General features: G+C 38.8%; 1 protein-coding gene, 1 non-coding gene and 1 pseudogene across 2 annotated transcripts in view; 2 read left to right on the forward strand and 1 right to left on the reverse strand.

Moving 5' to 3' along the window:
• LOC122088893 overlaps positions 1-15144 on the forward strand; it is a 26757-nt gene extending 11613 nt beyond the window's left edge. The window contains exons 2-3 of the mRNA XM_042658255.1: positions 227-1625; positions 14775-15144. Of these exons, the coding sequence (XP_042514189.1) occupies positions 227-1625; positions 14775-15022 (1647 nt within the window). The 3' untranslated portion in view covers positions 15023-15144. The remainder of the gene's footprint in view (positions 1-226; positions 1626-14774) is intronic.
• LOC122088939 lies at positions 6419-8968 on the forward strand (annotated as a pseudogene).
• An 11528-nt stretch (positions 15145-26672) lies between the features above and the next one.
• On the reverse strand, positions 26673-26779 carry LOC122090224. The gene has a single exon (XR_006143466.1). It is a non-coding gene; the product is annotated as a small nucleolar RNA R71 (small nucleolar RNA).
• Positions 26780-26997: the final 218 nt, after the last annotated feature.

A 26997-nucleotide genomic window follows, 5' to 3' on the forward strand; every position in this document is an offset into this window, starting at 1 on the left:
AAAAAAAAAAAAAGAAGAAAAAAAAAAAAAGAAGAAGAAGAAAAATTCATGGAGATGGACAGTTTGGCATCTTTTGGTCCTGCATGTTCCACTTCCAACAATAAATCTTATACATGACATTTTCTGTTACCTCATGCAAGTAGAACTCAAAGTGAACGTATCATTGTCTCTACCCTGAGATGCATGGTAGTTAAATATGGTAGTTGATGTGGCCTACACTTTGCAGGTATACCACCCTTTTGGAAATGCCACTACTGGACCTTCTGATCCGTATGCAGAAGTTAGATGTAGTGAGTGCAATGGTAAAGAAGATGAAAGTATGCTACTTCTTTGTGATCTTTGTGACACAGCTGCTCATACGTACTGTGTTGGCCTGGGGACAACGGTTCCTGAGGGTGATTGGTACTGCCATGATTGTGCCATTTCTAGGGATGAGCACTCTAATAGCGAAGTGGAAACTGATTGTGGAGATAGAAAATTCTCTATGAACTTTGATGTGACACCGAATAAGGCACGTGTTTCTATTTTTGACATTGTCCGTGAATCCAATATCCCAGAGGTTGACAGAACATCTGAAAGAATCTCTGCTGACCCAAACCAATTGTCACAGAGGGATAGCAGGGCAGGATCCAAAGTGAGGGAACCTGGTGCGCGGACCTTACATCGATGTCGCAACGTGCACAGCCGCATACGGGTCTTACGTGAAAATTGGAATGCCTTGCGAAGAGGTTCCTTGGATTTTTCTTCTAGTTTACGTGATTCCTGTGGAAAAAGTAGTGTGAAAGAGAGCGGTGGAGCAGTATGTCACAAGAGATCAAGTCATCTACAGTTCTCATCTTCCATGAGTTGTCAGCAGATGCCTTCCCAGGATACTGTTTCTGGTGACATGGTCTGCGATAAAAACCCATATGATATTGACAGAGCCTGGAAAATGTTGGATATAGCAAAATCAGTGCAACGAGCTTGTCAAGGCTCCAGCGTTAATCATCTGGCCTCTAGTTGTCCATCTGCCAATGGGCGTACGTCAAAAGAAACAGCTAATGTGAATTCAAGTTCTCTTGTACCAAGGAACAAGTACTTTGAATCCAAGGATCTGAGAAGTGCATGGTTGAAGAATAATAAGGCCCACTCTCTAGACATGGCACAAGAAAACCATAGACCTCAGAAGTTTGCGAAGCGGAGTCCAAGCAGGGACGTGATGGAGGAGACCTCAAAATTTGACACTGGCTATCCAACCACTCATCTGTCTGTACATTGTCGATTGCCATCCGCTAGGCAGCTCCAGCCATTGAAGGTGGATGTTTATCAAAAAAGCAAAGGTCACAAATCACTGAAAGTCTCACATGGAGCCTCCTCAAACTCAAACTTGAATAATGTTAGAGATGGATCTGCAAGCTCAATGATCCTGGTTGACTCATTTCCGGGATGTTTTGATACATCTCATAGAAAAGCAGAGATCTGTGCATCATCTGGGTGCAAGGTAGAGCCTACCAAAGCAAATGGGGAGCTGGAAAAGAACTCTTCTCCTGCTGAAAGTACGGGAAGAGAAGATGCTGATGCCAAGAGTGAGGTTCAATCCCTGGTTAAGCTCAACTTGAAGTTGCTTACCAGAGACAAACGTTTAGGTATGGCCATTATGCTTAAAACTGATTTTTCTTTTCTATTTGTTCTTCAGATGGTTTCCAATAGTGCCAGCTTAATTATATCCTTTTGCCTCCCTGGTTCTGTTGTATTTATGATTCATTTTTTCTATCTGGTTATTTTCTCAACCTAGACTAAACCTTTTTAGTTAATGAACATTGCGATTATGGTTTTTTTCAGACCTTTTCTTCCCTCCATGAGAAAAGGAAAGATGCAGTGTTAGGCCTTATGACGTTCAAACATATATAGTGGTTCTATGAGGATCTCTATTGTCCAATTTATTGATATGATCATGGGATCAGTTGGGAAAAATTGTTATAAAGTGCATTTTTTTTTTGTTAAATAGCCCTTTCTAAGGTTTTGGGGTTGTAATGAGGGCATGAGGCAGAAATTCAGCTAGTTGAAATCTGGAAATAAGGGTTTAATTGCAGAATATTGGAGCTCTACTCTCAGGAAAAATACCTAGACCTTATGGTGGGACATAGTTTGGGTTCTTGAGGTTAGAATAGCAGTTAGTTATGGGCTGTATTAATTATTTAGGTTGGATGATAGACAGGGCTTATGGTTTGTCATAGGCTAGATGAAGGCACTTGGCTTTAAAGTTTGCAACTAGGGGTGAAACAGGGCCGGCCTTCTTAAAACCCTAACCCAACCCTAGGTCCTCAAAATTCAACCTAGGCCCAACCCAACCCTGTCGGGTTCATGTTTTGGCCCAACCCTGCTAGGTTCATAACAACCCAACTCGGCCCTAATTAAGGATCGGGAGAGATCGGAATTAAGCAACGAGGGAAGCTATACGGCAAAGAATTTGCCACTTCTAATATTGGAGTTCAGCAAGATTAATGGTTTCTTCGTTTAGAAGCTGAGAGAAATAGATTGGATCCTGAGGATAAAAAGACAAATAAAATTCAATATATGCAGAAGAAATATCTAACAAATTATCTAACAAAGCAAGCTGTTCTTTTAACTTTCTAATTGCAAGCATAATACATGAAAAACAAAAGCTTAAGGAAGTCGAGACTTACATATAGATCTTGAATTACAGAATTGCAGAAGAATTGCACACAAACCCACAAACACTTATACACAACACACTTACAGACACTCTCAAGAGAAAACAAAATTGAAAACAAAATTCTCACACTTTACTTACAAACACTCAAAGGAAGAAAATTACTAAGATTACTTTGTGGTCTTTTTTCATGGTTGATACCTTCTTTATCTCATTCACTTGTGGAGGGTTAGGTGATTTCTGCATAAGGTATATCTTTAACCACTGAAAGAAAGGAAGATTTATCTGATGAGTTTCCATGTGAGAAACCCATTTCGCATGAAGCTCTTCCCGCTGAGGATTGGAATAGTGTTCTTCAAAGATCCGACGTTTTCCAGCATTCCTAGTGGACTTATATTCCTGAATAAGGAATCTTTTATTGATTTGGAATTTGGGATCTTCTGTGAGATGAAGCATACATATGCCTACTGGTGCTTGCATATCAGAAAGTGTTGGAGATGAAGACCCATTTTCCATATCAATAGGAGCAATAGGTGACTGATTAGCCTGAGAAGGCTCTCTTTGAGGAGGACCATAGATAGGTTGATTAACCTGGGAAGGTGTACGATTTGTACCCTGAAGATTGATTATTTCATCAAAATTCTTGCTCTGAGCTCGAAATGTTGAAGCACGGGCAGGTGCTTGGTATGTAGGATACTCAGAGGAAGAAGAAATCACAGAAGAGTTAGATCTACGAGTATTATCGAGTCTACGATCAAAAGTAATTTCCAAATCACCAGATGGGAGTTGGATGATGCTAGATGGAGTAGTCCTGATAGGTGGCTGAGGTTGAGCCACAGAGGTTAGAGTCCACGAGTCAGGAAGGTTAATTTCCAACCATTTAATACACCGAGGTAGAAAAACTTGAGACCTGTTAGAATTAGCCTGGAAACCTATCGTTTGACCGCGAGGATCTATAACCTTAGCATTAGGGGCGACGGTGGTCATTACCTTGTAATAGATACTATATATCACGGCGAGATTTTGAGTTCCCGGAGCGATACGGTATCCATAAGTCTTTAAAGAAATGACAGCACCATCAAGAATATTAGTATCTGTTAAAGACATAATAAGATTTGGTCTACATTGAAAATAGACTGGTCCTTCACAGAGACTAGTTTCAATTGTACCCATTAGAGATTCATAAAATTCCAGCATTCGTGCATCTCTGACAGCAGAAAAAACCGCACTATTTAACCCTAGTAGTGTTAAGGGTTTCAAGGCAACTTGAATTAAGCTAATGTGGATAAACTTAAATCCACGCTTTCTATGCCACTGAATTTGAGAACTAGTGAGGAGTTGAATTTGTTCTTGGTCAGAGGTGAGAGTACGGGTGCTTTCGCTAATCTTTATAACATAGTCACTATGAAAGGCAAAAGTCCCTTTATGGTATACCTTGGATTCAGGTATTCGGGGAATGGTATAATTATTGATGGCAACTTCTAAGTTTCTGAAGACCTCTTCTTCGGAATTATGGACTGGATCATTAGTCCTTCCGCTTGTGCTAGCCTCAGAAGATGATGATCTTCTCGAACTGGACCTAAAGTATGAAGCCATGGTTTAGAGGTTCGAGTCAATAAAGGTTTCGGTCTATATATCCTTCTGTCAATACCGCCTACTATCAATACTATTACACCTTTAAACGCCTATCCATGGCAACACAACTGAGTACGACTTGGGTGTAGGTCAATACGACTTGGGTCAAGGTCTATATGACAAGAGTGAAACAGTATCAACTGAATGGTTTTTATGACTTTGGCACCTTTCAACTTAGCTCTGATACCATTTGGAGACAGAAGGTTCAGCTGGAGAAAGAATCATAGCCTGTTTTTCTTTGTCCTTAGAGACCTAAAGTTGACTGAGACGAGTGATAATTTCATTAAGAATGGTTGACTCAGTCTTACGAATTGGGATATCTAAAACTAGAGGACGTTTAAAAAGGACAGATTAGTTGCTTCTAGGTTGAGAAGTAGGGATTTGCCAAATTGGCTTATGGGTATGCTCAATTTTAGCATATGAGGTAGACAGAGTAGAGGCCTTTAAGGAATCTCCAATCGTCTCTATACGATTAGTTTGGCTTTCTATAGACTAAAGACATAAATTAGTATAGCTGTTTTGTTCAACAACATGACTAAGATGAGATTCAGTCAATGGAGATGAAGTATAACTTGAAGTTTTGATAGGAATAGCCGTCTGATTGGTACCTATTTTTAAGGTTTGAGGAGGAGGATGAACAGACTCAAGTTTTGTTCCTTCCTTGGTAATATAAGTGGTTGATACCTTCTTTATCTCATTCACCTGTGGAGGGTTGGGTGATTTCTCCATAAGGTATATCTTTAACCACTGAAAGAAAGGAAAATTTATCTGATGAGTTTCCATGTGAGAAACCCATTTCACATGAAGCTCTTCCCGTTGAGGATTGGAATAGTGTTCTTAAAAAATCCGACGTTTTCCAGCATTCCTAGCGGACTTGTATTCTTGAATAAGGAATCGTTTATTGATTCGGAAAATGGGTCTTCATCTCCAACACTTTCTGATATGCAAGCACTAGTAGGCCTGGGTTTGGTTGACCTTGGCTTCTACAATGGTTGGATTAACCATGATTGACATGTTTTTTCCATTCATGTCTCATATATTAAAAAAATATAGAAAAATTAATACCTATTGGAGCCCTAATTTCTATTATAAGGATGCAAGGTTAAATTTCGGGCCGGGTTGGGCCTGGTTGAGGCCTCAACCCTAACCCAACCCAACCCTAACCCAAGGTTGGGGTTTTTCAACCCTAACCCGCCCTCAGGGTCAAAAAACCTTGGCCCAAACCCTGTTCGGGCTCAGGGTGGGCCAAGGCTGGTTCGGGTTGTCAGGGCCAAACTTTCACCCCTATTTGCAACAATTTAGTCATTACGAAAGTTTGGGCTGTCTTTCACATAGTTTATATTTATGTTTATTACTTATTTATGAATAATCAATTATAATAATACAATTATGGGCTATCAACAATAATCGTTTGGTTACTACTAGACATAATATATTATAATGAAAAATATGTTTGGTATACCTAAGTGAATAATATTTTATCTATTATATGATATATAATATATTGTGTAGTATATATAATATAATATAATACTATATTATTTATTAATTTATTATTATTATTTAATGTATGATATAATATGTTAAGTATATTACATATTATATATAATAGGAAAATTATCTTGTACCACCCCAATTTTTAAACCGTATATGACATACCACCCTAATTTTCCCAAAATATCTAGTACATAACCTGCTTTGTGAACAAAATGACCCTTAAATTCATTCCGTTAGATTAAAATTGTCAAGTGATGACGTGGTGTGTTTGTTATTTTTTAAATGGCAAGTTTATCCTTGAGGAAGGGTAAACTTACCGTTTTAACCTTCTATGTAAAACCCCCAAATTGAATTGATTGGGATATTGATTTCCTCTTCCCTTTCTTCTGCAACAACCCAGTGGACTTCTTCTTGCCATTGGAAGAAGGGTCGGCGGTGGCGGCTGCCACCATCATCGCCGATGTAGAAGACGACCATGATGAAGAGTTTCACCATGTGATCAGTCCATTTTCTGTCCCATAAAACTTTCACACCCTGGAGGAAAGTTTGAAAATCAAGATGCTGCCGTGTAAAACTTTGAAAGTCAGTTCAGCAAAATCATGAAACTACAAGAAAAACTGATCTAGAAAATTAATGTCGGCAAAGATTGAGAGAAAGGTGGTTCAAGAAGGAAGAAGAGACGAAGATAGTAATCAAAGGAGTGGACACCAGGAGAACCCTTCACAGAGACAGATCTAAGCCAACAGAGCAGAGACGGCAAGACAAATTCAATATCACAAACCACAATGATAGATAACTTAGAAAGTCAAGAAGAAGCTCGCGAAGAAGATGAGGCAGAACAGGCCCATCCCTCATTGGATCCTCATGAAGACCAATATCACCATTAGGTACAATGCGAAAGACAGCACTGGCACTGCTCCAAGCTAGGGTTTTAAGGTGTTATAATTTGTCCCCTTTCTGGGTTTAATTGGAGATATAGGTCTTGCAAGAGAGTGGCAAGATACGGTTTTTGTCAATTCATAAATTAATCAGTTTTTATTAATTCAGAAAGTTTGAAAATCAAGAAGTAATTCAGAACATGCCCCTTTCTGGGTTCAGGGAGCTGTAACGAGTCCTTGAACCAGATTTTATTGAGATTGTTGTTACTCTTTGTGGAGAATATTTTGTTCAAGCAGTCCTGAACCAGATTTTATTGAGATTGTCGTTTCTTAGAAGGGTGGCTAGGGACAAGGAAGGGAGGAAAAGGCTGAGGGGCTGGGTGCTCTCATTTTTGAAAAAGAGGAAGAAGAAAAGGACGAAGAAGAAGTGGTGGGTCCCACTTAGACATTGAGAATGGGTTGTTATATAAAGAAACATAATATGGTGAAAAGGGTCTTTTCCAGTTCTAAACTAATGGTGTTAGGCTTCAGGGGTGCGGTTGACATTTTTAGAAAATTAGGGTGGTATGTCATAAGGTTTTAAAATATGGGTGGTGCAAGATAATTTTCCCATATACTTAATATATTATATAGAAGTAATTTGTTTGTAACCAGTCTTTATTTTCTGTCTTTGCCCTTACCTATATTTCCCTCTATTCCTAGGTGAGGACTTTTCTGTACTTTCACTCTCCCTCTCCCCTCCTACACACCTTTATATTCTTGAATTCTGGACTAAATCCTTGGAACGAAGAGATGCATCACCACCGACAGAGGCAGACCCAAAAAGGGAATGCATCGGGTTAGGTAGTGTCAATCCTGTATTTCCTGCAAAATGGCACCTAAGAACTTGCAAAGGAAGCTGCCTCATGAAGAGCATACAGAGCGAGGGAAGAACCTGCATCATCACAAAGATAAATGGAGAGCTTCTCCTGGGGATACTAGTTACTACGGATGTGCATGTTTAAGCTTTGATCAAATCACAAGCTAAACTGGAGGAGCATTAGGGTAATGATTAAGTTGTGGGAAAAAATATAGTGTAGACATAACCCCTTTTTATATAGAGAAAAAGTTCGAGTCAAAATACTAAAACAAATACTTTGGTTCTCTATGTCCTTTTCTTCTTCTTTGCCGTTCTTTATCATTTTCTTCATAAATTCTTCTTTCCCTTTATAGATTTTCTAAAAAGAAAAAAACTAAATATAATAAAGTTGAAAAGTAAAATATGAGAGAATGATTCGGCTTGTCTAATATGACAGAGGCCACCGTTTTTTTAATAAGAGATTAGGTTTACAACTAGCATAAAGATGAGTCACAGGCCTAGATGCATTGAACCTAGACGCTTTAACACTCCCCCTCAAGTTGGTGCATATATATCACACATGCCCAACTTATAGAGTTGAGGGTGAAAAACCTTACAATATAAACCTTTTGTGCCATCGGCTAACTTATTCTTGGAGGTGACAAACGAAATACAAATAGAACCTTGTTCTAGCTTCTCCTTGATGAAATGCCGGTCAATCTCAATATGCGTCGTGCGGTCGTTTTGAACTGGGTTATGAACGATACTGATAGCAACTTTATTATCATAGTAGAGCTGCATAGGACTAGCAGTAACAATTCCGAGATCATTGAGCAGGACCTTGAGCCAAATAAGCTCGCAAACCCCTTGAGCCAAATAAGCTCGCAAACCCCTTGAGCCATAGCACAATATTAGACCACATATTGTTTCTTACTCCTCAAGGTAACAAGGTTACCACCTAGGAAGGTGCAATAACCAGAAGTAGAGCAACAATCATACAGATCCTGCCCAATCTGCATCAGTAAAGGCCTCGAGTCTGGTATTTTTGTTGCTTGAGAACAAGAGTCACTTTCTTGGAGCAAATTTCAAGTATCTTAGGATACGATACACTACTTCAAGGTGAATGGACATCAGAGTATGGGGGAATGGACTCACAATCCCTACGGCATAAGCAATGTCAGGACAGGTGTGAGAAAGTTAAATCACCTTGCCAACAAGTCATTTATACCTCTCTCAATCAGCTTCATTTCTACCACTCTCAATCAACTGGATCTCCACCATCACTACTAAGATTATAGTTAGCCTCAATAGGAGAGTCTGTAGGTTTACACCCAAGCATGCCTATCCAAGACATATTTCCTTTGTGAGATGAAAATGCCTTGTCAGATCGAGGAACTTCAATACCTAAGAAATATTTGAGAGGGCCTAGATCCTTAATTTCAAACTCTATTGCAAGATGAGTTTTGATCTTGGAAATTTTTTCGTCATCATTTCCTGTGATCACTATATCATCCACATAAACTATCACAACAGAAACTTTACCACCATTACGTCTGACAAATAGGGTGTGATTGTATTGACTTTGCTTGTACCCAAATTGCAGCATAGCTTTGAGGAACTGACCAACTAGGCCCATTGAGACTGCTTTAGACCATAGAGCGAGTTCCGTAATTGGCATACTTTCCCGATAGTGGATGATGACTCAAAACCTTGTTGGATGCCCATATAGACTTCTTCCAAATGACCGCTTAGTAAAGCATTTTTCATGTCTAATTGTTGGAGATTCCACCCACAGTTGGTAGCATAGGATAGCTGAGCACGAACATAGTTCATTTTAGCCCCTGGTGCAAAGCTTTTTTGGAAATCTATCCCATAGGTCTGAGTGAAGCCCTTGGTAACTAATTTGGCCTTGTACCTCTCAACGGTGCCATCTTCCCTGGTCTTTACGGTAAAGACCCTACACCCCACAAGTTTCTTTCCCTTTGGAGTAGTAACAAGCTCCCAAGTACCATTCTTCCAAAGGTTCTGCATCTCTTCCACCATAGCATCTTTCCACTTAAGATCAGCCATAGCATCTTTTCAATCCTGTGGAATAAAAACAGAGGACAAAGTGGAAACAAGGCCCGGTAGGACAAAGTCAGGAACTCATAGGAAACAAAGTTAGAAAGAGGATACTTAGTACATGTCCTAACTCGTATCTCTTTCCTAACAACAATGGGAATATCAGTAGGATCAATGACAACAATGGGAGGATCCATATTATTTAACTGCGACATAGGAGGTGGATCCAACTGCACTGATGGTTGTGGCAGGTCGTTTGTGGGCTGTTTCTTCCTGCGGGAATATGAATGTAAGCCCCCTTTATTACTTTCCTTGAGAGGTGGCTCCCCCTCAAGACAAACCTTCTCCTCAATATGAATAGTGGCAATAACAAATGGACTTGAAGTAAGTTCAGACCTAGCATTCTCCCCCCCCCCCCCCCCCCAAGAGGTGACTGAAAATAGGGCTCAAACTCATGCAAAGTGACATCCAAGGTAACAAAGAGCCAACGAGAGGGGGAATGGTAGCATTTGTAGCCCTCCTGGGAAGAGTAGCTAAGGAAAACCATAGTTTTTAAGGCGGTAAGGTGACGGAGGCGTTTGAGGGTCTTTCAGAGCGTCTTAGCGATAAGGCGGGCATAAAGCGTTGCCTTATCGACTAAAGCGTTCCTGTGTAATTTTTTTTATAAAACCAATCTATTTGGCTCAAATCCTAGTTGAATCCTATTACTCATATGCTAAATAAATATTAAATGTTCATATTCATACCAATATAAGATATTCATCAAGAAACCAAATTTATAAAGTGAATAAACTAAGTTCATCTTCATCAATCATCAATCATTAATCATCATAACATATTAACATATAATATAAATACATAATTATGAAACAAAATTATAAATATAAAGAAAAGAAGACATAAAAAATACAAGTATTTATTATACTTACCTCTATGATGCCAAAATGAGTGCCTAAGTCCTAAGGTCATCCACTATATTTCTACTCCCGTCAAAGAAGAATGAAGCTCACCGCTGCCGGAGCAAAATGGTGGCCTGGATCAATGGTTCTTCCTTGTTCCTTGATTCCTTCTCAAAGCCCTTTCTTAAAACCCTTGACAAAATCCAAACCCTGTTTGTGAATCGTGTTTTTGTTTTGTTTGTTTTGGTTATTTTTGATGGAGTAAAGCTGATCCCATACATCTCAAATGTTAACAAAATCATACACCTACCAATAAAAAATCTATATTTGGAATCTTCATCAAGTAATTTTAAAATGTGTTTAAAAAAAAAAAAACCCATAAGGCGCCACTTCACATAAGGCGGAGCACTGCCTTACAATCTCTAGACCGCATCAGTGCCAAGGCACTGCTAAGGCGTCGCCTTACTAGCGCCTTAAAAACTATGAGGAAAACACAATAGAAAGCACGAGGATCAAGCTTAGAGCGCGCAGGGGTAGAGTTGTAGGCTTAATAGACAATCAAATACCCAAAGGGGAATATGGAAGGCAAGGAGGGGTTCGGGAGACGACTAATAGGGGTTTTGAAGTCCAAAACACTAGAGGGAGAATGAGATAAGCTATAGTAAGGTTGACATCCCCCCCAAAAGGACTTCAGAACATTCATGGTAAACATGAGGGAGCGAGTGATGTCCAGAAGATGAACATTTTTCTGCTCAGGGATACCATTCTATTTTGGAGTGCGAACATAAGAGGTTTGAAATACAATCCCTTGACTATCAAGGTATTAGTGAAAGCCAAGGTCAACATACTCAGTTCCATTGTTACTTCGTAGGATCCAAACCTTGGCATCAAACTGGGTCCGGATCATGGTGAGGAAGGTTTGGAAGCATCGAAATGCCTCAGATTTATGATGAAGAAGAAAGAAACTGGTTAAGTGGGTGCAATTTTCAATAAATGAAATAAACCACCGGAAACCATCACAATTGACAACATGAGATGGACCCCACACCATCAGAATAACAGAAAAAGAATGATCACTTTTATTAAAAGAAATAGAATAAGATGTTCTAGTGTGTTTAGAAAGTTCACGAGTTTCACAAAGAAAAGTGTCAAGACTACAGTGGTTTCTTAATTGTGGAATTAATAAACGTAAAGTATGAAAAGAAGGATGACCGAAGTGTAGATGCCATCAGCATGTTAAAGGACACTATCAACAGCAAGAGTGTGAGCGGAAAGAGGGGTGTGCACCGCAGCGGGGGTGGGGGCCGGTTCTAGATAGTACAACCCGTCCCGTACCCTACCATAGCAAATCGTTGTTTCTGTTATCAGATCCTAAAAAGACAATAGGTGGAATAAAATGAGACACAACAATTGATTTCGCTAAAACGATAAATAGAAGTAGATTAGCACAAAGATTGGGAACATGAAGAACAAAAGATAAAGAAATAGTAGGAAGCATTGAACAGATCCTTCACCAGAAATATAGGACATGGAGCCATTGGCAACCAGGACTTTGTCATTACTAGAGCTAGGGAGGTAGGAACATAAGTCTGATGATCTAATCATATGCTCAGAGGTGCTGGAATCAATGAGTGGAAAAGGGACTAGGAGTAAAAACATAAACAATACTTGACTGAGCGAGAGGGGAAGCAGGTGCAAGGGTGGGTGTTCCTAGGTGGGACATTATACACTGTAGAGCTTAACTGATTCAAGGAGGAAGGTGCAGTTGAAGATGAGCTAACTGGCGGAGGAGCAGGGCCACTAACAGAACCAGCAGCAGTCTCAGAGAGATGGTTTGGGGCTAGGTAGATCCTTGTTTTCCACCATGACCCCTCCTTTTGGGCTACCATGCAACTTCCAACATGTCTCCTTAGTGTGATGAGGCTTACCACAATAATCACATTTAACTGGTTCTTTGGTGGGTTGTTGATTTACAGGAGTCAACACTAGCAGGAGTGGAGACCAAGGCAGGGCGTGGAGTCACTATCGGCATTATGACAGAGTGGCGGTGGTCCTCATGCTGAAGTAGATTATGGGCCTATAGTAAAGTGGAAATTAGGAAACATGTCACAACCAAGGATCTCTGAACATGGATTGAATCATATTCTGGATTGAGACTGGTAAGAAAATCATAGACATGTTCCATTTCCTGTTCCTTCTGGAATGCCTTAGTATCAGGTGCACAAGCCATATACAAGGTGATAAAAATCGAGCTGCTACCAAAGGGAGTTCAAGGTAGCATAGTAGGCAGATAAAGATAGATTTTTTGAGACGTCTCTCAGATCTGGCCACAGAATTTATAAATCTGTGCAAAATTGCTAGTCTGGGCATAGGTCCGTTGCACAACCTCCTAGTGTTCCTGGGAAGAGTTCATCAGAACAAAGCCAAAGCTGATAGTTGGCTCCATAGAATTGAGCAGAAAAGACATAACCAGTGCATTGTGGGCCAACCAGGTGTCGAGAGCAGGACCTGCAGATTGGCTGAGGACTGAGGTGTGTTACCAGTCAAGTACCAAAAAATATGATTACCGTATGGTCAGTAGGCAGGCACATGACCAGGGAAGGTAATTAGACCCATTCAACTTGGTTGGACCTGGTTGGAGAGTGGGGTGATGGGCAGAAGCCCTAACACGAGGCACATCACCACTCTCTGTGTTGACTATGACGGTGCTTTTATCACCCTCAGCCATATAGTAGGAGAAAAAGCCAACAAAGATGGGTGTGAACACAGGAGGGGGATCAGACTACTACTGCATACCAGGGCACATAATAAAGCAACCTAGCATTGGAGGCACAAGAGGCTGCGCAGCTCTGCAAGAGGCATGAGGTGCTGCAGGCAAGCAACGGGGGCAGGCGGCTGCAGGGGACATCACAGGCAGCAAGGGCTGCAGAAGCGACAGCAGCAGCAGGGGTTGCCGGGAGCGATGCCAACTGCGGGGGCTGAGGGAGAGATGCTGGCAGCAAGGTGGTGCGATGCGGCAGGGCTGCAGGAGCGACGCGAGGCAGTAGGGCCGCAGGGAAGGCGCTAGGGATGGCAGCTGGCGGTGGGAGGACGGCGACGGATCATGTGGTAGGGTTAGGCAGTCAGTGGTGGGGCATGGTTCAGTCAACCATGCTTGATCAAGGGAGGCTGAAGCCTCAAGAATGGCGAATAGAAACTCTTCAGGTGGTGGCCCTAAAAAAGAACTATTGGGGGTTTTTTTGCTCTGATAACAAGTTGAAAAAGTAAAATATGAGAGAATGGTTCGGCTTGTCTAATATGACAGAGTCCACCTTTAGTTATAATTAGAGATTAGGGTTACAGCTAGCATAAGAATGAGGCACAGATTGAACCTAGACACTTAACAAAAAATAATATCCTCCTTCCAACACCCCCCCCCCCCCCCCCAAAAGAAAACCCAAAAAAAGAAGGGGTTCCAAATTTGATCAGTAAGATGATCTGGATTATTGGAACCCTGCTAAAGATGGATGTCTAAGCTCCTTATTAGCACATTAATTTTGACAATCAACCCTCTCCACCGAAATAAATTAAGGAACAGCCTTGTAGCTCCTTCAACAGGTTCTGAAAACTGTGGAACTGCACAGAACAAGCTGAACCTCCTTGTGTACCCCAGCTTCCTATCGATTTATTACACCTTTTATATGCCATTTTTGTGTCTAAATATTGAAACTTGTTTTTTAGCATTCTGATCTCCATCACTTCTATAGCGTATGAGTTGGTTCAAAACTCGGTTTGCCAGCCGAGGGAAAGCCCTAGTGGGCAAACTGCAATGGTAAATCCATTTTCCTGTGGATGACTTACTGCCAGGTATATCTATTTGATTGTGTGCTGCTTATTAGAGTAATAGTTGCAGATGGTGATCACTTGGTTGTTCAGGTTCTGAGATTCATCAAGTATCTATAATATATAATTTTTACTCAGATTGGATTGGTTGCAGAAGCTAATGGTAATATGCTTTTCTTTTTCAAGTCTCTAATATTAAGGATAAAAGAGTTTAGCTATTGGTAGTGTAATTCAGTGACCATAATCATGTATTTGAGACTGCTGTACAATGGGTAGCTGGGGGTGTACATTAGTAGTGAAACTTTCTGTGACAGCTAATGGCCGGCATTCTTATTGAAGATACAGTCCTCTGCACAGTGAAACAGTAAATATAGCTGAGATGAACTGTTTTATAAGCCTTGAATGTTAATGACCTGATGTCACTATTTTGTGAGTTTTGCTTATGATCTGGTCAGTTTATTGGTTCATTAAAAACTTGTTCTGCTATGCAGGGGTTGATGGATTCAAGGAAGTTGCAAGGCAGGCCACCCACACCATTTTGGCAGCGTGTGGTCTAAACCACACCAAATCCCTTGCCCATTCGTTCCCAAACCCAATGTGCAGCCATGCGTCACAGAGTCGGAAGATTCACATGTCTAAGTTAATGTCTAGTTCTTGCAGAGAATGCTTTTATGTTTTTGTAAAAGATGTTGTGAATTCCATCATGGCTGAGAAAATAGCAGGGTTAGGAACTTGTTAATCTGACTTTTGAGTTTAAATTCTTCCTATACTTGTAATTATTGAAAATATAAAGAAGCTAATGGTGGGTTTATTTGTACATTGAATCTAGAACAAAATAGAAATGATTCATTTGATTGTTTATTGTAATTGGGGTTGGGGCCCCAGGACTTTGTCCAACGGATCCAAGTCATTGAAGGAAGATTAATAACACATGAGCTTGAAGGCAGCAACAATTAGTACTCAGTCCATGGTAGCCCCTTAAATCCTCATGAGGCTGAATGCATAATAGGTCCTTTAGCTAGTTATGATGGCCCATCCTTCATGATGGTTTCATCAGGAGACTCATTACCATTGGTCTGAGAGAGAAATAGAGCTACTCCTACGAATGGGGATGGAATCTCACAATATTCCCCTTATCTACCACCATCGTGTGTAGGAATATTAACATTACCTTGCCATCTGCCTTGATAATCTTGGAAAATGGATGTTTTTTTTGTCACTAGCTGCGTAACTCCTATATCAGGAAATCAAGCATATGATGCAAAGTATGCTGTATAATGTAATTGCAGAAAGCTACAAAACAAGAGTTTCATCTCAAGATTATTTTTTTATGCAGTATGAGAAGTGAAATTAAATTAACAAGAGAAAAACAAAACATCAACAAAGTTAATAATACTAAGACGAGGAGTTTGCAAACATGGGTTTTTGTTACATGTTTTTTTTGACGGTTTCCAAGAAGCTACCATTATAGGTTTACTGCCTGAGGAGTAGAAAAGGATGAAGTCAGCGATAGACCAAGGTAGGGGTGTCAATTCCTAAACCGAACCGATAAAACTGGCTGGACCAAACCGATAACAACACGGATCGAACCAAATCAAAGCCTTATTGGTTTGGTTCGGTTTGGAGTATTACAACCCCAAAACCAAATCGAACCCCACTGGAAACCGGATGAACCCGAAACCAAACTGAAATCGGCTCAAAATCCAGACCGAAACTAAAACCAAACCGATAAGAAACCGAAACACTCCAAAATTCATTAAAAAAAATCAAAATTTGCATAGTTTTGTATACATTTGTATGGAAAGTCAAATCCAAACTGAACCAAAAACCAAAACCAACCCGGTTACAAATCGATTTAAGAAACCGAAGACAAACCGAAACCAAATCGCACCGAAACTGGAATCAAACCAAAACCGGAATTTCCTTATTGGTTCGGTTTCGGTTTTAGCTTTCTCACACCGAAATCGACTCAACTTGGACAGAAACTGAGCCGGACCGACCGATTGACACCCCTAGACCAAGGTCAAAAGGAAAACTTGATCATGCCTAGCGTGAGCACCAAGATTTCTTAGCTATATAAGAGCTCAACAAGCAGGAGAACTTGCCAAATACATCTGAACAGTTATATAGCTTCTGCCAGTGACACTGAAATTCATTTTGATAGTGTAGTATTGCACCAAAATTTCTGCTCTGCTTTCTATCAACTGCAGTTACTTGAAGAGAGAAACAACTCTTTATCACAGAGTGGTTTAACGTATAAGAGAACAAGATGAGTGGAGATAAACGAGCGGCGGATTGGTATTTGCCACTATTAAGAAAGGTGTTTTGATGCTCATGTTTGTTTGGCAGATCAAGGGACAAAGTGATGACTCTGAAATCGGTATCGGCGACAGGGCCAGAAGCAGCCATGGTTGCTGCAGCTAAGCATTTCTCTTCCTCCCATAAAGTGCATATAGGCTGTTAGTTATTCAGTCTCAAGACCCAACAACTCTCTAGTGTGGCGGGCTGGAGTCTCCTGTTTTTTACCTTTTTAAAATTGTATGGGGAGAAAGAACCTGCAAATCTGGTGTAGGTAACACCGGCATATGAGGCCAATGAGAGGGCATTCGATAGCATTTTTCGTGCACTGGGTTCTTTTTATCAATTGTATGTATTAATAGCATATAATGAAGCAACTTAATTGATTTCTCATCTCAATTTGTTGATTAAGCCTAACTCTGTAATGGCTGTAAAAAAATGTTCACCTACGGTATATATTGAGTGATAATTCTTGAGCTTGTACAGTTCCCATAAAATTGTTCTCTTTTAAATTTCTCCCAGTTTTTAAGACAAGCTGGGGGATTTGATCTCCCATTTTTTCATGTCAAAAAATAAGGCCCTGTTTGTTTGATGGGGAGGCCGGGGTGGGAATGTTGTGGGGCTGGGATCCACCTAGTGCTAGGGTAGGCGACGGGGATGGAAAAGTTACGGTAAAACACTAAATCACTTTACCTTTACTTTTCCACTCCTACAGTGTGTTTGTTTGTTCTGCGTGGAGGGAAGGTTCCAGGCTCTATTCTATGCGAAGGAAACCAGCTGAAAGACTAAAGGTGAATAGAGCTCTGAGAGAGTCCAAGCCGTGGATGAGCCCAAATCAAAGTAGATGAGGAGCTGTCGGAGCACACAGTCAGCAAATGGCACTTCTCGGAGTTGGTCGTGAGACGTCTGCCTCTCAATTACTCCGTCAACTGTTGCATGTTTCCGTCATCTTCTTCTTCTTCTTCAATCCCTTTTGTCGCTGCTCCTGTAACCAAATCTCCTTCATCTTCTTCTTCTTCAATCCACCCCTTTTTTTTTTTTTTTTTTGCCATTTTAATAAGCTTGAAGCCCAACCGCAAGGGTTGAGTTAAATAAGGGGTTGGCGATTCCTATCGAGTGCAGCGGCCTCCTTTGTTTGGAATTGATCGACCATGATTGTCTCTCTGACATCTCTGGGAACCTCTCTGTTGCTGTTATAGGGTTCCGATATCCTTATTACAATGAATACGATCAAAATTCATGATTTCATGTCCTAGGTTTTCGATTTTTTCCATTTACGAAAGACGTAATTCATCGCTGGTCGGAACCTTTTTCAGAGGAACTGAAGCTTTAAAATCTTCAAGACCAAAACCTTTTTCACGGGTAGGTGCGATGGAAAGTTGCAGTGGCTAGGCAGGGGTGGCTGGTTCATGAATGCCATGGCTTGGCAGGGGTTGGGGTGGTCGGTGGTTCATGAATGCGAGCCATCTCCAACCGTTCTCCCTCAGGTTTCCAAGCAATTGGTGGGGCTTTGGGAGGGGTTGGGGTGGGAGAAATACATTGCCAAATCGGCCGATAGGAAAAAGGTGGTGCTCAGTGACTCTCAACCCAAAATCCCATCATTAATGACCTAAACACTCTCAAATCACAAGGAGTGGAATTGATGTACAACTATCCCACCCCTTAAATCTTGTCCCAGAAAAACCTCTCTAAGCAAACGGGGCTTATAGAGAAACAAAACTTGATGGGCAAATTTTAGATTCCCTGAGTGTGGTAGCCTATAGGCAACTTCATTTCCTAGGAAGCAGACAATGGAGAGCTTGCTTGGTTCCCAAATGACAAAGAAATGTGTGATTTGACCAAGTTGGTTGCTGTGGCTCCACTCTTTGCCAGTACCAGTCTGCTTAGATGTATTTCTTCTTTGTTTTGGCCTATTTTAGGCACAATTGATTCTCATTTATCAGAGTGCCCCCTCCCCCCTCTTCCTCCATCCCTTACTTGCTGTACCTCTATTTACGGGATTTTTTTTTTTATTTAAGAAGTTAGATTTTATGAACCTGTTCTTGGACCAAAGGGCGTATCCAGTGCATGAGATTCCTGCATGTGTAAGGCCTGGAGGTGAACTATGGAATCTTTACCCAAAGAATGTCAAGACGTTGTTTTGACCTTATCTTACACCAAATAGTTTCTTTAATCTCTAACTATAAAAGAAAAAAAAAAATTTCGACCCTTTCTTACCAAGGTTCTAAAATACGGAATGGTCATGGGATCGTACCATAATGGATATACCTATCTTTTTTTTTTTTTCAATAGTTTTTATTACAGTTGTACGCTTGGACCATATATGTGGATCGAGATGGAGAAGGTCAGGATCAAGGATCAATCAATGCTGATACCATCCCGTTTCGTCTTTTAGAACCATGTTTCTTACACGGAAGAGTTTCTTTAATCTTTGCCCAAAAAAAAAAAAAAGTTTTCTTAGTCATGCACCAATTTTCATGTGTTTCCTATGTGTTGAATGTGGACACAAGAACCTCATACCAGAGAGTGTCCTTTTTCCGAAGATGATAAATCTGACCTAATATATATATATATATATATTGTTTTCTAGGTTAACTCTTAGACTGAGTTTGGTAGTCATTCTGTTTCAGAAACGATGTTTCGTGTAAAAAATCAGAACTTTTTGTTTCTTTGTCAAAATTTCGTTTTGGAATGAAACTCAGATGTTACCATGTTCCAACATTTCTCGTTTCTTACTCTTTCTTTTTACCTGGTTCATTTAAAAGAAAAAAGGGAAAAACGAACAATGGACACTGAACAAAAGATTCTATTTTTTGTTCTCGTAAAACGTAAAAACACCAGAAACGTTTTTTCGGATGACCACCAAATGCAACCTTAGGCTTGAAACATTTATTATTATTTTTTTAATTTATCTCAACATAACTTACAAAACACAAGGACACAAAATCCCCGTAAAACATAATACAAGAGGGGGAATCAAGGGGCTTTTACATTGACATTTGATTCTGAGATAAAATTCTAAGTTATTGACTTTTAAGATGGTTTCTGAGAAGTTACATAAGTATTTTTATTTATTTAAATTTAATTTTATTTTTTGTGAAGAAACTACTTAAGATTGCTACCCACAATGGCACAATGTGTAGAGAAGAAAGATATCATGACTAGAAGGTTGTCACATGTTAATGTCAATTATTTTCTCTCCAACAACAAAATGAAGAAACACAGTCTTCTATATTAGCTTGAGCCCCAAGGAACAACAACTAAGAGCGCAAGATGTAAGAATATTTTATAAGATTGATACGAGGATCAATGAACAAAAATAATAATACAATCATGAATCTAATTGACACATATTTATATCCATATCGTATTGGAAAGAGTCCACTAGCTTTTGTTTTTCCCTTTTGTATAATCTTTTTCTCTGAGTTTTCTCTCCTTGTTAGTCTTGTTTCATCTCCTCTCTATGTAAATTGTCAATTGGTTGCAACTAACGGGCGTTGCTTCTTTTATATAGATGAGAAATAGGGATTAACCCTAAAATAGAATACAAGTGGGATCCTCCCTTTAACAACAATTACCTAGCGCAGTTGATGAGCTATGGTGTGCAAAAATCCCAGGCTTGCCAAGAGGTCTCAAGTTCGAACCTCCTGATTGTTCCCTACTTCCCTCCCTAACTAAAAAAAAAAAAAAAAATGTGGGATCCTCCCATAATAAGACCCAATTGTAAAGATGTTCACTGGTCTTTACATTTTAAGGCGGTTAACCAAAGACATGAATTCTCATTAGGGAATCACTCCTGAATCAGTCTTCGTCCAACCCAGCCTGCCGATCAACACCCAACCACTAGTCCGACCCCACAATGACTGGTACTTACCTATTCATAGAAAAAACATTACATTCTCCCACTTGGGAAATAACATGTCATTACTTCAACCATGGGTTAGATAATTTGTGATCACAAAATTAGAAGTGTTGAAAGTAGCTCACCTTAAAACATTACACCCTTGGACCAAGCAAGAACAAACACCCAATCATAAGCGCATCACATCTTAAGTTAACATGAGACACTACACATCTAAGTGCATGTACTGTCACTCACTTTTGGGCTACTCACGTGTAAAGTAGTGGTATAGAAATTACATATCACAGTGATCGAATATGTAAAATCCAAATTAGTCCTGACTTCTAACTGAAGTCACTAGTTACTCCAATAATGAGAGCTCACTGGAATCATTATTCGCATGGCAAACTACCACTAGAACTACCAAAATTAGTTACTCCATGGGGATTGGATCCATAAGTCCAGTAAGCTCACTGGAATCATTATTCGCTAGTGTATAGGGACTTTGGTTTTTATCGTCTTTAAACTTTAGCTTTCACCACATATCAAAAACTTCAATAACCCCAATGTCAAAAAATATGGTTCTTGAGCACTCTCTCATTAGCTGCATATTTGTCCATAAACTTGGGTGACATCACCTTTGGAAAAATGTCACCTTCACTTTGGGAATCACACAAAAGTAAATCATAAATGTATTTAAAAAATTCAGAGAGCAAGATTTAGGACAAAAAATCATTCTAAAATAACTCCAAAATCGTTATAGAATTTAATAGGGTAGAAAAATTGTTCCTATTTTTGTTCAGTAGAACTTTGATCAGCAAAAGCAACTAGTTTGGGTTTTCAGGTAGCCTGAAACTAGACCCAGTATAGATAAATCTCAGGTATGAAACAAACACACCAAATAATGGGGCTAGAAAATGTAATATGCCCATCTAGCAAATAAACTACGTAAGAGTCACAACCTAACTACACTCCTATCCTTTGGGTAAGAATACATTGGTCCTCTTACAAATCAAAATTTACCATGAAAATGCAAATACTTTTGTCGTCTCTAGGCTTAGCAGCCTTTAAATTACTGTCCTTTTTTCTTTTTTGCTAAAATATCATTTGTATTTAAGGAAAAAAAATTAAGAGAGAAGAAAAAACACAAGCTGCAAAGACTAGAAACTTATACACCGAGACTACGACATTGCCATTAGTAGGAAAAGCAAGCTCATGAAAAAATAAAGGGTGGGAGACAGCCTCCCAAAGTTGAAGTTACATAAATCTAAATCTTGGACGGCTTAGGAAGTCAGCCTCTAAGTCCCTTCCATACTGTCATTTCCATACATGTATTTTCTTTAACTTAGGTGATATCACCTTTGGACAAACATCACCAACTTTGCTACGTGAAAAAACTATGAAAGAATAGGATGTGCCACTTTGGTGGATTTCACCCAACCCTTTCATAGTTTCTTAGAAATGTACTGTGTAGTATAACATATGCAAAAGCTCACACCCAGTTTAGTTCTAACATATCTATTCATCTTAAGGTGTTTCAAGTATGGCATGCAAGCACAGAAAGACATGAATATGAATTTTCTGCATATTTTAGTTACAAATAATTTTTCAATATCATGGTAATGATAAACCAATGCAAAGACCTGAAATAGTTCTGAAACAAATCAAAAAATGAGTTCCAAAATAGTATTTTTGAATTAAAAGCAACCTAGTGTACTGAATTTATCCTCCACTAGTTGAGCCACATAAACCAGCTTAAGGTCCATAATTCTATCATCCCACTTGGTTCAACCAGTCATAAATTAATCCAATTATTGGAACAAAAATTTGTTCATATGTGAAATAGAATAAAACTTGTTCATATATGCCCAAAACTAAATATCCAAACATTTTCGTCAATTAATGTTCATAAATAGGTTTTAAAAAATGATAGCAGTGGTTGAAAACTTGGTATTAGATTGATCGAAACCGATACTAATCCGACCCAACCAATTCGATTTGATCCAATCACATTGTATATACCATAGTTGTAGATTTTATGGAACTTGTAGTATTTAACACGAAATAAACCTACAACACATGGTCATACCCATGGAATGATCATCCACCCTATTCCCACTGATCAATCGATCAAAACCTTTTTAGGGTAAACTCTTTGTATTAAAAGCATAATACCAAACTTTTGGTTTGGTAACGTTTGGTTTTCCTAGTACATAGATCTAGCTCTTTGAGGAACATATAGACCTACATAGTTGTAAAGACATCCAGTTTAATGGTTCAACTCCAATAAAAATTATCTATTCAACATAAAATTAAGGCATGCATATATCCTAAGCATGTAATATCACAGAAATTAAAAGTAATACTACAATGCTAACCATTAAACAAAACCATAATGTCAACCACAACTACATTCCTAACCTTTTGGTCTGGAATGCATTAGTCCACTAAAAAACTGCAAGGACCATGGGAGCTCTTCAAATTTTGAAAATTACCACAATCTTTGGGTGAATAGCGACTTCTAGGTTAAGGTCTACCTATAGTATACTTGCATTTATGTTTATCTTTGATAATTTCGCCTTTGGGCGAGCATCATCTAATTTCCTACAAATCCTTTTCTCTATCTTTGAAAAGTAGACAAAACCTTTGAGTTGCAGACCAATTACAATAGCGTTGGATACCACTTTGGTGGATTCCATCCGTTCCACTACAATAGCATGCAATCACACATTGCAACTTAAATTTGTGTATTAGGTTCATTACACAATATACAAGCGTAGTCAAAAAACATAATTAATCAAAAAAATTACACATAAAGGTTTTGATCAAATTCACTGATTTAACAATGGTTTAACATAATAGATCAAATGCGTCCACATATGCAAATTTCCCCAAAATTAGGTCCTTATGATTACCAAACATAATCATATTTTATATCAAATTAAAGATCATAGAAAAATGAATACAACATAAAAAATCGCATAAAAAAATTCATCCATACGAGCCTGCACAACTAGTTTTAAGAATGCTGACAGGAAATTTTTTTTTAACCAACCCGAATCAAATTAGACCGAACCGAACCAAACCAAAACGATTCAACTAGATGTGTCATCCCCATCAGGTTAGAATTATGTATTTTCAGGTCAAAAAAACAGGTCATCAGGTTAGATTAAAAGTCAATGGTCAACCTTTGATTGGGTCAGTCATCCAGGCTGTTGGGTCATGGGTCGGGTCTGGTCAATGGCTTATGTTAACTAAACTTTGGATGGCTCAAACTGAGTCAATCCTCCCAACTCAATTGATTCTTTTGGGTTAAACTGAAATCCTACCAAAGTTGACCTGATGATGACCTGCTGCACCGAGTTAGGAGAGTGATATCACTCTCCGACTCCGATGGAGAGTGAGGGAGTGATCAAATGGCCCACATGACATGCCACCTATTGTCGAGATTGTGACGATAACTAATGAGCACATTTATGTGTGAAATCTAGTGTAGTAAAACATGCATTTTACATATTTAGAATGGAGCTACCTTGGGTTTTATTCTTTTTTTGCAGATTATATATTTTCAAGGCCTTAAGGACTATCGGGCGCTATATTTTCAATTTTACACATAAAGAGGTCCTATTTCTTTTCATGGTTGTGAAGAGGATGAAATTCTGAGCAAGATGGATGTATTCAATTACAAGTACACATTCGTTTGGTCAACCGTACAAGTGATTATTCTTTTCGGGCCATAAAAAGAATAATGGATCAGAACTGAACCGAGATGCAGAGCCAGCCCATCTGCAGTTGTCCCAATGGTATAAGGAATATTCTAAATGCCAACAAGGATTGATGGGCCACATCCTTAAATGATTGAAGATTCATTTTTGGTAACAACTACCTAGCATAGTTGGTGAGTTGTGATGTACAAAATCCCTTCCTTATTAGGAGGTCTCAAGTTTGAACCTCTTAGCTGCCATTTTATTGAGGTTTTTTTTAAAAGATTCTCTCTCTCCTACTCATCACTTAAAGGAGGTTGGTTTGAAGAAGAGAGAGAAAATAAAGAGAAAAAATAGGAAAGAAAAAAAAAAAGACAAGGGCATGGATGAAATTTCCCATTAAAATAGAATATTGTCCAAATCCAAGCAAGAAAAATTGGCCAAAGGGGGTTTCTTGTGTAAGAAGAGAGAAAAATAGAAAAATGAAAAAAAAATATAAAAAAAAGGAAAGAAAAATCATGGGAGATCTCTCTCCACACGTTTTCTCTCCTCTCTCCTCCACTTCATCAACAAGATAAAAAAAAAAAAAAACCTTTTTTTTTAGAAGCTAAACTCGTTAGCTTCCCTCCCCCATTCTCTATATAATAGAATTAACACAAGGGGAGGAGGCATTTCATTTTTCTTCGGCTTTTTTCTTAGTTGCTCCATCTCTTTCTCTAGTTTTCTCTTTCTCTAGCTCTAGTTCTAGATTTATGCTTTAAACACTTTTGTAAGTTCTTTTTATTCAATTAATGCAAGCACTTTTGTTTTTGATTTAGTCTTTTATTTTTATTGTTTAAATAATTGAAGTTGTTATTTTCAAGTTCTAGTTCTAAGCTTAGTTCTAGGTGATAAGAACAAGCTATGAAGCATTTTTTTAAGTGCAAATTTTTTTTTTCAGATTTGTTTTCTCTAGTACTAGAAATTTCAGATTTGGTTTATTCCAGATTTGGTTTTTAGTACTGGTAGTATCTCAAATCAATCAATTTTTTAGTTCAAGGGTTGAAGTTCAAGTAAGTAGGCTCCTTCAGTAGTCTTCTCTCCCCTCTCATTCCCTCTTCTGACTACCCTTTCTTTCTTAATTTAGGATTTTAATTTCAGTCGTTACATTATTGCTATCCCTTTCCCCCAAGGTTCATGGCTAGTGTATGTGTTGGTTTTGCCCCTCCTAGCCATAGAACCATCATTTTATTATTTTTATTTTAATTGTCTCCCTTTCCCTAAAGCCAAGTAGAGTAACCCTTGTAAAAGTGACTCTCTGGTCGAGTAGGGAAGCTCATATTATAATGCATCCCTCGGGCTAAGTAGAGAAACCTACTTGTGAGTCTCTCTCTAGCTTTATCCCCTTTCTTTTACTTTATTTTTATTCTAGCACTTTTTTTCTTCGTTGCTTTTTAATTACGTGGGGTGTTTATTTTTAGCTATTTATTTATTAAATTTTAATTGCATGGCTTGCGTATTTAAATTTTTAGATGACGAATGGTTAGGACGTTATTTTAGATATATATGTTTAGAATGGTAATTAGAATTAGATCACAACCATTAATCTGTTCACTTTCGTATTATTAAAAGAAAGAAAAAATAAATAAATAAAGTGGCTGCTCTCCCTGTGTTTGACCCATAGCTACACTGATCCGTACGCTTGCTGTTAGCATTTTAAAATCTCAAACAAGTTTTTAGCGCCGTTGTCGGGGAGACAGTTCCATGTTGTTATTTTTCACTTTCTTTTGGTAAATCAGAGTGCTTTGCTTGCTTTGTTTTGTTTTTTCTTTTCTTTTATTGAATTCCTGAGAAGAACAACTTGCAATAATAGTTGTATCGGTGGAGGTCGCCATGCCTCACAGTATGATAAAGATAGGTTTTACCCTGTAGCAGTAGCTCAGGAATTGGCCTGAGCAACCCCGGATCCCTGCTGATAAGCTCCCAAAAAGCAAAAAAAAAAAAAAAAAATCATAAAAAAAAGTTTTACTATCCATTCTTTTGTGCTTGTCTTACTCTAGTTGTGGGTAGTTTTGTGTTGCATGAGTGTTAGGTGGATACGTAATACTAAGAATCGGTTAGAAAGAAGAGATCCAACTAGTAATGACCCTATACATTTGCTCTCTTTGAAACCTTTCAATATAGGAGACCAACATCAAAACCCTTCACCTAAATCTCTAAAAGATAGGTTCTACCCTACTAGAACAGCCCAACCTTCTTGCATAGTTCTACCACAAGCCTAGGGCAATAATTTTGGACCCAAATCTCAATACATCACTATGTTGCCCCACTTCCAGGGGTTGACCTCTGAGGATGCATACCTATTTCTAAGAAAATTTGAAGAGGTATGTGTTCTAATTAAGATCCAACAACTTTTTGATGATGTTGTTAAGCTTAGGTTTATCACTTTTGCATTAAAAGACTAAGCTAAGAAGTGGTTGTATGGTTTACCCAAAAATTTCATAACCTCATGGGAACAGTTCATAGTTGTCTTACTTAAGAAGTTTTTCCCAACTCATATGACCAATAAGCTTAGAAGTGATATCCTTCAGTTTAGGCAGAAGCCTAGTGAGTCCTTTTCTAAACTTATGGAGAGAGTCAAGGATTTACTCTAAGATTGCCCTCACCATGGCCTAGACTTATGGAATTTATGTCAAATAATTTATGAGGGTATTGATTATCCAACTAAACAAATGATAGAGTCTATATGCCCTGAGGGATTCACATTCTTTACAGATGAAGGAAAGACATGAGAATTCTTACTTGACTTAGCTGACAAAACCCGTGAGTGGGACTCAACCCAAGAAAGTGAAAGAACCATAGGAGGAAAAAGATATTTTGTGGATGGGATAG

This window comes from Macadamia integrifolia, chromosome 9, assembly GCF_013358625.1.
Source record: "Macadamia integrifolia cultivar HAES 741 chromosome 9, SCU_Mint_v3, whole genome shotgun sequence".
Classification (NCBI taxonomy): domain Eukaryota; kingdom Viridiplantae; phylum Streptophyta; class Magnoliopsida; order Proteales; family Proteaceae; genus Macadamia; species Macadamia integrifolia.